The sequence below is a fragment of the Asterias rubens genome, chromosome 9 (genome assembly GCF_902459465.1).
Source record: "Asterias rubens chromosome 9, eAstRub1.3, whole genome shotgun sequence".
Classification (NCBI taxonomy): domain Eukaryota; kingdom Metazoa; phylum Echinodermata; class Asteroidea; order Forcipulatida; family Asteriidae; genus Asterias; species Asterias rubens.
In genome coordinates, this window is record NC_047070.1 from 15,523,615 (window position 1) to 15,536,179 (window position 12,565).

At 39.6% G+C, this 12,565-nt stretch overlaps 1 protein-coding gene across 1 annotated transcript; it reads right to left on the bottom strand.

The window, feature by feature from the left end:
- Positions 1 to 6,505: 6,505 nt before the first annotated feature.
- On the bottom strand, positions 6,506 to 12,108 carry LOC117294891 (NK1 transcription factor-related protein 2-like). Its single transcript, XM_033777439.1, has 2 exons — positions 11,328 to 12,108; positions 6,506 to 7,573 (listed from the first exon to the last, which is right to left on the bottom strand). The coding sequence occupies exons 1-2, from the start codon at positions 11,893 to 11,895 to the stop codon at positions 6,951 to 6,953; spliced, it is 1,191 nt and encodes a 396-aa protein (XP_033633330.1). The 5' UTR covers positions 11,896 to 12,108; the 3' UTR covers positions 6,506 to 6,950.
- Positions 12,109 to 12,565: the final 457 nt, after the last annotated feature.

Sequence of the window (12,565 nt, forward strand, 5' to 3'; positions counted from 1 at the left end):
TGTAACCGAAAACCTCTTTTTTGTTCAACAGTATTGGTTACATGTAAAATTATTTCATCTGGGCTGGGACATCTTGCACCACCAGACCCCCCCCCGAAGGCCCCACCCCTCCCCCTTCTTCCTCTCACTCTCCCCCCTATCTCTCTCTCTCACTCTCTCTCTCTATCTCTACCTCAGACCTCAAGCAAGAAAGGATCCAAGAATAAACTCACGACGTCTCAGATCAGTGTTCATGAGTGGAAGATAAATGTCTACGCCAACACTTCATGGAATAGTTTACAATAATAAGACGACGTCCGGCGATAAGTGAGCAAATATAATTATGATTCGACCGTCTGTAATGTGATGACAAAGTGTTCTCTATACGTGTCTTATACTTGTTTATCTGCTGTTGTTATTGTGACTGATACTAAACTATGAAGTATCTTGATGTCATAATTCGACAACTCCAACGACGCCACTCTTTGGAATTTGTCATTTGCTATGTGCCATGTCTACCAATATTGTTAGCTAACGATGTGGTTCTACAAGACGAGCAGTAGCCGATTTCACGAAACTTTACGCAACTGCGTAAGTACACTTGCGCAACGTTTATGGCGTAAGTTGCGCCATAGACAATGCGCAAGTGGATTTACGCAGTTGCGTAAAGTTCAAGTTTCGTGAAATCGGCCGCAGAGGGTCTGTTGGAAACTTGGAGACCACACTGACTCTTTTCAGAGCCAACACTCCCACGAAAGAGATGTACACATAGTTGTACCCGCAAAATATACTAACCATCTTTAGTTTGTAGTTTCTCTAGTACCATGGATGAGGGAAACTACATGTATTTCCCTTCCTCCATGATAGGACCATGCAGTGGTGGGGGGGGGGGGTATAATACTTGGTTTTCGAAAATACTGTGTTGAGATTTTTTGCAGGAAACTTCCAGATATCGTATAACCTAATAACCAACTTAGTAGACTCGTATGGTCCATTATAGAATACCAATAGTATACTCGTATGGTCTTATAGTATTATAAAACAGCCTTTATTTCAATGACCTCCCGCAGTGATTCATGTTCTTGACAGTAGCCTATTACTCAGAAATGTTCCAAGCAGCACGTCATTTAGGGTAACATTCATATGAGCGTCTTCGAGGTCAACACTCCTCCGCCAAGTGTCAGTAATCATTAAAGAAGTTTGTCTCTACATATGAATTGAAACCGTTTGTCAAAACACTGTTATCTCCTTCAATGTTCCTCTGTTATTTGAGGCGCCCTTGTCGTGGCGTATCGCATAACACTTTGACGCCCTCTATCAGAAAGCCGATAGCAGATTAGCATGAATTCCTGCTAAGCTTGAAATGTCAGTATTTACCCAATCATTTACAGTAAGCAAACAATGTATTGAATGGATACAGGTGGACATGAGTGATTTATACGTGAGTCATGATAACTGTTGTTACATCCAACACTACCAGATTCTTTATTCATGCTCCCACTGTGCATGGAGGAAGACCCTCCATGCACAGTGGGACGCCGACCTGACTTCATGGAGGCAACGACGGCGACTGCCTCCATGCCCCCTGGTCATTGCCTTGGTGCCCTTGAAATGCTCTAGTAGAAAACTTACAATGTTCTCAAAGGGTTTCCTTTACCAAGGAGAAAATGCCTTGGTGCCCTTGCCCTTTCAAAAACGAAGCATAAAGGCCTGCCATCCACCATTACCAGACTCTTCCTTCATGTTTTCAGAGAAAAGGCTTCACTTAAAAATGTGGCAAAAGAATGAAAATATTTTCAAATGTATAATTTCTTATTCAATAACTGCATGCTACCGTATGTTTGTTTGTACTACTTCGCCTCAAATTCACTTTAATTCAACCGTACTCTATCAGAAGAAAAACACAAAAGTACAGATTGTCTTGAATTTGTCAGTTTGTAATGACAATTCATAAGCTGTACGAGGACACTTGTTTGACATGTTGTGTTCTTATTTTGTGATAAATTTATTCAAATTACGATCATTGAGTTTATAGATTCTGAATCAAACCTAACAAGACAGAACCTAACAACTGCAACACTTTTCGAATAAACGCAAAGATATTTTTGCTCACAGTATAGTTGCCTGGGCCAATGTAACAAACAAAGATGAAAAGCTAATAACTAACTCATCGAATAAGAAGATGACACGGTTTCAGAACAGGTCAACATTATTTCCCCGGAAATTTCAAAAAAGGAAACGAAAAAAATCTCCAGAAAAATCTCAAGTTATTTCCCCCACTCTGCTGTAGATTCTACCTCTCTATATCCGATCAAAGTAGAAAACTAACCAAATATTAATGAATGTAAAGTCAGACAGGATCCCCATAGGGTGTTTTCTAATTTGTCTTGTGTCGGCTTTGGAGGGTGACAAAGCTCCAGAATCCATACCGTCGGATCTAGCCGAGCTAGCCCGGTGGCTAAGTTGGCAGCGCTGGGCCGATGAACATGCATCAATCGAGGGGGGCTACCCGGTGAAGAAGTCTGGATAAACGACTGGCATTATTTCAGGACGAGTAGCTGATGGGTTTTAGTATTAGTATTTAGTTTTGATTACTTGGTCCAGTCAGTATTGCACAGATGAGCTGAGCGAATGGTACACTTTGAATGAGTAGTGAATACTACAAAGTTGAGTTATTTATTGCTACCCGACAAGAAGTGATTTCACGAGAAGACCAATAGGGCCTATTCTTACATGGTGTATTCCAACATTATTTTGCAAGCATACAATTTTTATAAAATAACAAATCTGTGACGATTTTGACTCATTAGGTCATCGAAGTGGCAAGAGAGAATAATTAAGTAACTTAATACATGTATATGAGTGAGAAATTACCTCTTCTTCAGAAACTATGTAACTTCCGAGGGAGTCGTTTCTCACACTGTTTTATACTGTCAACAGCTCTCAATTGCCCGGACGAAGGAAGTTTTTATGCCTACAAGTATTTTGACTAATTACCAATAGTGTCCAGTGCCTGCTGAATCTTTTCATGGGAAAACACTTTTTTATTTTTTTTTATTTTTTTTATACGGTACCTATTAATAACCCATTGCCTAAGGACAGAGTTTTGTTAAAACAAAACCTTCGGTCATCCCCTCGGCACTGCGGCATGGTCTACGGGTCTAGACCCAGCACCAATAACTAGAGTACCGAATGACTTGCTTCAGACACCCTCAGGCTTTGTGGTAGTACTTCACAGGTCACACCATCACATACCGCTACAGTATCAGTTTTAATCAAAGAACAATATGCTGCCTTTCTCGTTTTAAATTAGCCAGGGAAACAATTCACACCTGTAATGAAAAATTGGTAATGAATTGGTTATAGACCTCAATGTGAAATAGTATGATTGAAATAAAAATGGTGAAATTATGTACTCTCTACATATAAATGTATACAGTGGACACACTATACAGAAAGCTCTTGCTTTGACGAGCAGTACCATGATAGAGGTTCTGCTTACTGACAGAGTAAATTTTAAAGTTTTGAATCTCATTCCTGTTTTTTATTTTAAATTTTGACTTGCTGCCCTCTTATAACAACGTTCCTGATATATAGAGGTTATTCAGGTCAGTCCCAGCTATGCAGAACAATCTTATCAAACAAAATTTAGAACATATATACAACTTACAAAAGCTGCAGTTCTGAGTCCAATTCTACATTTCTTTGTTTCTAGGCTAGATTTCTATGTTTGTTATTTAGCGAGTCACAGCAAGTTTGTTGCAGAGCAAACCGGTTATGATGCGAATTAAATATCAGTCATCCATATACACGTAAACGTTTTCACTTGAAATGTTCTGATATTATGAGCGGAAGTCATGATTGATTTCATGCTGTATTAAAAGAAATACCACACAAGTTGATTGAGTGCATTATAGAATTGTAAATATAATCAGTACACTCAAACAGGAACGCACAAGTGAACAAAAATGTCTTCCTTATTTGCGACCAATATTTACATTTTTTTTTTTTTTGAATTCACGTTCAAAATATTATAATTCAGCAAGAAAGAATGAAAACTGCTGACATAAGTTATTCATGCCGCAAAAAGTCTGACACGCGTCATCATGTATGGGCAGAGAGTTCTATCATAGTCTAGAAGTTTGGTCAACAGAAATAAACTTCTCTGTCGAGTTCCCAACACCCCCCCCCCCCAAAGTTCTACCCCCCCCCCCCCCTTCTAGGAGAAAGACATTTTCAGAAATGTACATTATAAATGCTAAGTTTTTGAAAGGGCAAGGGCACGGGCACAAAGGCATTTATTCCTTGGTAAGGACACCCTTTGAGGACATTGTAAGTTTCTCATGGAGCATTTCAAGAGCACCAAGACAACGACAAGGGGGCAGGGTGGCAATCGCCTTTGTTGCCTCCGTGAAGTATTAGATCTTAACTTCTTCCAGCACCGAAGCTCCGCTTTGATCAAGTCAACCGAAAAAGACGCAGAGAAATGTAATAAAATACACCACACAGTATTTCACGATTGTAATAATATACTATTACCCATTCTGTTTTATTTTGTACACTGATAGAAAAACAAAGTTCAATCTTTAGTTTACATGAGCCTTACATCAAGGTACAACAACAAATTAAAATATGAAGGTCATTTGATTCAAATGACGTCAGGAAAATCTACACCAAGTCAAATATAACTGTCGTCATCTTTTGTTGCATCTAAAGCCTCTTTCACATGGAAGCAATTTAGCAAGGGTCTCTTGCTAAATTGTAGCATGGTTGTGAAATTCAACAAATTGTGCTTCGTGTGAAAGGGAAATAAATTAGTTGCAAACCATGAGGTCCCTTGTCCAACAACACTGCTATATTTGGTCGGAGGTCTAGACCTACGACAACAAAATTCTGCTAGCGGAAGTTTTGACCAAGAGGACGTGCTGGAAAACATCATTTGAAAGGAACCTATAGGCAAAGTTCGCTATGCTCATCAAGAACGATAATACTACGGGTTGTTCACGTTTAACAAATGACTGGAATTCAGTTTGATAGTTCCAGAGCTCTGATGCGTTTATATTCAACCATAAAATAAACAATCAGTACCCTTGAAATAAAGTAAAGACATATATTTGAAACGATCCGCAAAGAAAAACCTCAGCCAGTGATCCGTTCCATAATTATAATGCATGAAAACACATCTGATAAATGACCAAAAACGAGTTTCAATTCGGCACTTTGATTGTCTTACCATAATTGACAAAACTATTCAATACAGATTTGCACAATTACTGAAATGGATTTATAACATTTTTGAAATTGATGAGCGACAGACCAAGTCTCCATTAAGCGTCCAAAGTGCAACTCTAAAAAGCAAGTGAAACCACAAAACCAACATGAATCAAGACTAGGAATAAACAGGCAGTGATATAAATACTTTGTCAATCGTAAAATATTACAGTAGTGACGCATGTCCAGTTAGATGACCTAATATTTGTGTGCCATGGCGTCACGGTTTTGTGGAAATGTCCTTCGTAGTTTTTACTACCACTTGTGTTCAGTGTGATAAAGTATTTCCTACAAGTCTTTCTTAACAAATGAAATCCACGTTTAAGCAAACCGAATACTGCCCTCATACGAAGCAGTTAACCGAAGCAACAAATGCGATATAGAATTAGTTACAGCGGCTCAAAAATGCTAACCAGTTTTTTTTTAGCAGAGATGTTTATTTGCCGGTCTGTACTAATATTAATTGAAGTGTGGATAACTATTCGTAAGCTCATGATTTCCCTAATTACAACTCATCAAATTTAACTGCGGACAGCGAGTACATTATTTTGGTGCAACTATTAAATGTTGAAGCATCGATATCTTTGGACATTATTGAAAAGAAAAGGCCACTGCGAAAACAAGGTACAACTGATACATGTCGTATTTTTCCTTTAAACGGGCTGAGCCGAAAACCAGAGTTTCTAGAAAACTGTTTGACCACACATCGGAATGGACGCACTCTTTACACAAATTAATAATAAAGTTGACATCATTTGACGATCAAATTAATTCGAGAATAATTTTCAAAATATTTAGATGAAGGGTGATTTTTAGCTTGCCATAATTATCAAGCATAATAGGCTTAAGACAAGTGACCAAACCAAATGATTCAGATGAATATCTTTCTGGTCCCAAGGAGGGTGGGTCCAGTTCGCCATTTCAATTATTCAAACAACTGCCTGTTTTGCACACAATTGGTCCACATTATATTTGTTCCTTTAAAGACACCGGGCACCTTTGATAATTGTCAAAGAACAGTTTGTCTCACTATCCCAACATATGCATAAAATAACAAATCTGTGAAATTGTGGACTCAATTGGTAATTGAAGTCGTAAGAGAAAAAACACCCTTGTTGTACAATTTCGTGTGCTTTCAGATGCAAGTATTTTATTAGATTCAACTATTGAGTGAGAAATCACCTCTTTTAAAAAAAACTACGTCAGAGGGAGCCGTTTTTCACAATGTTTTGTTCCTAAAAGCAGCTCTCCGTTGCTTGTTATCAAGTAAGTTTTTAAGCTCATAATTATTAAGAGTAATACCAATGGTGTCCAGTGCCTCAATCAAAAGTGTTTCAGAAATATAAGGGTTTACTATAGTTCCTCCTTATGTGACGAACAGTCTGATCAAGAGTCTGGGTTTAGATGCGGTCATAAATTGAACTTCGTATTCGATGCACACAAAATGTAGTCACATTGTGAACACTATTTGAAAACTTTTATAACACCACAGTGTACATTTTACACGCACTCGCAACTTTGATATGTTTTGTCTCCAATACAGTATCTATAAATCTAATAAGTTGCCTTATCAAGACAAAAAATCATGGTAATTTTCAATCATATTTACATGATAATTATTTTTTACATTTCCTATATTTTATACATAGCTTTTAATAGTTTACATAAATTACAAGAGTTTTGCGTGTGTTGTTTCTTCATCAAACATGTCCGAGGTGGGAATAGAAATGATGAGCGTGTAGAGTGGGGTACGCCGGCGAGCTGACAAGGTACGGCATAGTCCCAGCTGCTCCAGCAGCATGAAGGTAGGGTAGTTGCGACCCGTACACAAGCCCGGAGTTGTAGGTAGTGTGAAGGCTGACATGGGGCGGTGGTGACTGGGGACTGGTGGTGGGTGCGTTGGGGTCCATCCCAGGGTGTTGTTTCTTCCACTTGGTGCGGCGATTCTGAAACCAGATCTTAACTTGTGTCTCAGTCAGACTGAGTGACAATGCAAGATTGAGTCTTTCACACACGGAGAGGTACCGGGTGCTTTTGAATTTGTTCTCAAGAGCGACGAGTTGCTCGTAGGTGAACGCCGTGCGGGCACGGCGTGGCTTGCCGGCCTTTCCAGAGTCCGAGTCTGATCGTTTACGTTTCTTTCCCGGTGAGCCATCTGATTTGTCGTCGCTGTCCTCACTGTCATCTTTGTCCCTGTCGTCGGATGCGATGTCATCGTCGTCTTCTAGTGACACTTGCTCCTCTTCGCTGTCGAAGTGTTCTCTAATCGCTTCATCTTTGACTGCTTCCCGTCTGTGGTCGGCTCTTGGTGAATGTTCGGTTTCTGTTGGAGAGGAAGAAAACGAGACAATTAAGAAACCTTATCTTAACGATGAAGTTTTGGGAGTTCGAAAACCAAGATTGTAAAGGGGCATGTAATTTTCTGTAAAACATCACACTATTGAGTACAGTATAAAAAAAGGGGGAGCCAGGTTCACATAATGATTCTATACATAAACGTGTATATTTTTCGTTTACATAATTCCGGTAAGCGCTATATATTTGTCACACTTTTATTTGACATCAGCCAATGAAAACAAGCTAGAAAAAAATCACAACATCTCCAGAATAAAATATCAACTTCCTTACAGACATGATTGTTAATCTTGTCCATATTTTGCCAGAAGATTGCCTTGCAGCAATGGTTGTTTTTCCCAGAAAGTTATCCCAAAGTGCCCACCCTAGCCCCAAGTTTGCACTAGGGTCTCCCAACATGCACCCACGCTTGTGTTTTTGTATACATACGATAATTGGGTAACAAGTTTACTAGCCGGTATACATCTGAAGACAACCTTGTCACCCCAGACCCACCTAGGCATACACCGGCGGCGAATTGCCTTTGAGTTGGCCACCGCAGCTATTAACTTGTTTTCTTAAAACAAGCCAGTTGAGTCACGGGGCAATTTACAATGATATTATTGAGTAGAATAAAAAAGGAGTTTCAGAATTCCAACTATTTCACGTAGGGGCGATAAAGTTGTCCATGGTGAGAACCGACCAGTCGTGCCAGACTACGCTGACCAAAGTAAACGAATTGGTTCGCAGAGGCAAAGCAGACGGAATAAACATCTTGATTAAAAAAAAACATTCCAAGAACTACAAAAGTTAGTATTCATAAGAATAACCTATAAGTGATAGTTAAGTTGCGGGTCCAACTACGTAATATTTCTCGTTTGATGAGGGAGTGTTGGCTCCGAAAAGAGCCGGTTTGGTATCGACGTTTCAAACAGATACTCTGCTCGTCTTCATGAGAAAGTCTTTGAATTGGAATTTGGAGTATCTTCAAAATATTTTCAGACTCTATTCGCTTTTTCAGAGCCAACACTCCCTCAAAAAAGACTTACTGCATGGTTATATCAGCAAGTTTACTATAACTTATAGTTCGTTATTCATGGATATTGTAAATATTGAGGGTCTGACCATGGATAAACCATAACATGTACTAAATAACTGACTGATGACTCAGATTGTTTTTTTTTTAAACAAGCCGATAAAATTGATGAATTGTCGTGAATGTTTAAGAGCATATAGTCAGAATAATCAAAACTTTAAGTTTGGCAGACAACGCGTCTCACAAACTCCTTATTGATTTAAAGTTATCAAAAACTCTTGCTTCAGTCTTTTAAGTGTTTAAGGAAATTATCTTACTACGAAGTTATAACTTCTTCCTACGAGTATGGTCCATAATTATGATTTTACGAATTAGAATTACAACCAAGTCTCTTAAACCGTTAACAAATAAAAATGTACTAGTTTTTCAGATAATTTTGGCATAAATGTTTACAATTGTAACAGTGGATTCGTAGTGTTGACTTTACTCAGTCAGTTTACTTTCTAGTTGTCTCGAGATAGGACGAGTTTTAGGACTATCCGTAAGTTTGTAATAATCATAGTCCGAAGTTAGGACTAGTCCTAACTCAATGACCCCTGGGCTCATTCGACAATCTGGGTTTGGTCTTTGACGTGAAATTGTGAAGGGGAAAAGAACCCATCCATCCTCACAGTTATATATTTAACAGTAAATTAATGTTCAATATTTCATATTAATGTTTCATAAGCCTGTAATTCAACAATCGAAATCTAACTTCTCCAACTTGTTGAAAACTCTCGTTTTGTGTCAACAACCCCACAGTGACCGCCCTCCCTTCTTTACATCCAACATACCCCAACACATCATCCCAATTACTACATCACTCAGCGCTAACCATTGCGTGGATATGCGCTCCATAGCGTTTTGGAAGTTTCCATTTGGATCAGAGCTCATCCGTGACTTGAGAATGGTTAGTTTGAAATCCTATCGGAGCCGATGGCGCTTGGGATGGCACCAGGCAGTTCCGTTTTAGCAAGGGGCATAATATAACCAACCCCCCTTCAAAAGGTGACGTCAAAGACCAAAGTCTTACGAGCCCCATGCTGACAAGTTTCAGTTCCACAAAGTAAAAGGGTACTGCCAAATTCTTTTTAGCCTGCTTTGCGCCATTGCTTTTATCTAATTATACGTTTTAAGGGTTCGTATGCCCAGTTCAATATTCTAAATGATAGTAAGACAAGCCTTCTCCAAAGATGTAAATATTGATTGTTTTCTACCAGTCAACTTGTTGTGATTTTATAATTATGTAAAACGATTGGCCAAAGTGGTTATTGCTATAGGTTTAGTCTCATGGCTCTACAACTCTTAAATATAACTTTTTCCAAGACGTCTGTATTTGGCTTTACTCTTTGGCAACTTTGAACCAACTGTAAAATTATGAAGTTATTGAAACGAAACAAGCTTCCAACAAGCGACTCCATAACAATTTCAGGACGTTTGTATTTGGCTTGCTCTATGGCAACTTTGAACCAATTATAAAACTATGATAGAAACGAAACAAGATCATGTCTTCCCGGTGTCTCCACAACTTCAGATAAGTTTCTTAACAAATATTTCTTAACGAAAAGGACAAAGACGTATTTAGGGCCATACTTTATTTAACAAGAATAAATACCAACTATTTTATTATCTTATTGGCAACCAAACACCTGAAATTCAGTGTTTCGCATTGAACGCATTTGAACCTTCATACATGAGTTTTGTCCGATTGTGTTTAAATATTTCTAAAACCAACATCTTGAAGGCGTTTACGCTAAGAAGCAGTTTCAATTAGCACAATTTGATGTGCGCGGTGTTCACAACTATATCCTTAGAAATTAAACTCAATTATATCAAAACATACAATAGTGAGTAACAGATTAAGCATGGTAATTGCACATGAGCCTAATCATGTTCCTACCTCCATGGGATGAATAATCAAAGTGAATACCGCTAGGGTTCAATTTCCCCAGCAATTGGTTCTGATTGTAAGCAGGCCGGCTACCAATCAGTTACACCCAACGTTAACAGAATTATATACGCGGGTACCCATGGATGTCTTTGATCCTGGCCGCCTAATACCATTAGAGCGTATGAGCGACAGAGTTCCAATTAAAGCGATCACTGTCTTTACAAAGATCGCTACCAGATTGCCCGTAATTGGATTTGCACCATCATCAAGACCGCTAATAATTTCCACTCCGGCTCGCTTGACTTGCACATTACTATCACCACGTGTCATAATCATCGTTACCAATTATGTGCTTAATAATATGTAAGCCATCTTCAAGAAATATACGATTTTAGAAATCAGTCATTTATTATAATGAGATATGATAACTTGTGTTCTTGGGTGATTGTGTTTGGATTTAGGAAATAGTAATCTGAAATGATGGTTTATTAATTTGGCTAATCATTCAAACGATTTATCACAAAAAAGCTGTTGGTTATTTGTCTATGGTTATATCATAGAGGTACTTAGTATGGATATATCATGGAGGAATACAATTTCTCCCATGGTGATTATATTATTACACTTCCTTCCCGTGAAGTGCGGTACATCTTCATATCACAATTATGAACCTAGCAAACTATCTATAGTTTGTCATACCATGGTCACACTACTATGCTTATGTCAGAAATATAAATATTATTGTTTTAAAATGACGAAAAAATGTTTACAACTCACCAGAGATGGCTTTCCCTTCTGCATTACACCTAGGCTCCCCGCTGTTCCATGTCGACGACCACGGGTAAGCATTACCGGGTGAACTCGCCATCGGCACCGGGGAAGATGATGCTCTGACCCGCTGACAACTCTCCACGCTTCGGTCCTCGCAACAGACGCACGACGACCGATGTAACTTGGTCGGGGGCGGACTGTTAAAGTTGTTCGGGTTCAGGATGTCGACCACGGAGAAAGGAGTTAGTTTGGTGGGTCGAATGAGCGCTGGTGCCGGGGCCATCGCGTTGGGTGAGGCCCGCTCTAGGTGATGGTTGTTCGGTGGTGGTTGATGGTGGTTACATTTATGAGATTCTGAGTTTGATTCTGGCGATCGGGGATACACATTTGAAGATGTTTCAGAGTCCGAGTGGACGAAGTCCTGGTTAGGCTCAGTAGAGGGTCCATTTGTGGTACACAAACCCCCTTGATTCGTATCGGTGTCCATCATCTTCGGATGTGGGAGCAGATGCTCAAGACTTGATGGTGTCTCCGCAAAGGGAGGAGCAGCTTCGCCCGATAGAGTTTGAATCATCGCACGCGAACCTACAACTTGGTTTTTATCTCTGGTGGTTTTGTTTTTGTCAACACTTAACTCGAGCTGCGCGGAGTAGCAAATGTTGTTGACGTTTCCAACACAAGGCTGAAGTTTTGTGGATGGAAATTACTCTCTGGTAAGAGGCGAAGAAGTGATGGCGTAAGTTCCAACAGTGTTTTGTTTACAGAAGATGTTTGGTGCGCTTGGCTATAAGCGATGCCGCAAAAATCACAACACGTGCGGGCGACGGCTTAATAGAATTTGGTCATGAGGCATCTCACTACAGTCCGACTGCAAACGCAGTATGATGAGACTACCCCGCATGCGTACTGACTCGAAGGGGGCGGGGTCTATATGCCAATGCAACGGATCACTTCGCATAATTCGGTTTAGTCATTAATAGCGATCGTTTTAATTGGTCGGCAAATTAAGTGTCGTCGCATGGGGGGCGACTGTGAGATGTTGACCCCCGCTCTCTCTGCTGGCAATTAGCTCGCTAAACACCTCGGTGAAAGAAAGTCTCGTGGTTTACAATCGTGGGCCCTTCCGCTCGATCAAATGCATTTACACAGTTGCCTGTTCTCAAAGGCGATCCAACCCTGCGTTTTGGCATTCAGTTAAATCCCTACCCAAAATAATGGAGTCATAAGTGTACATGGCTTTTTCA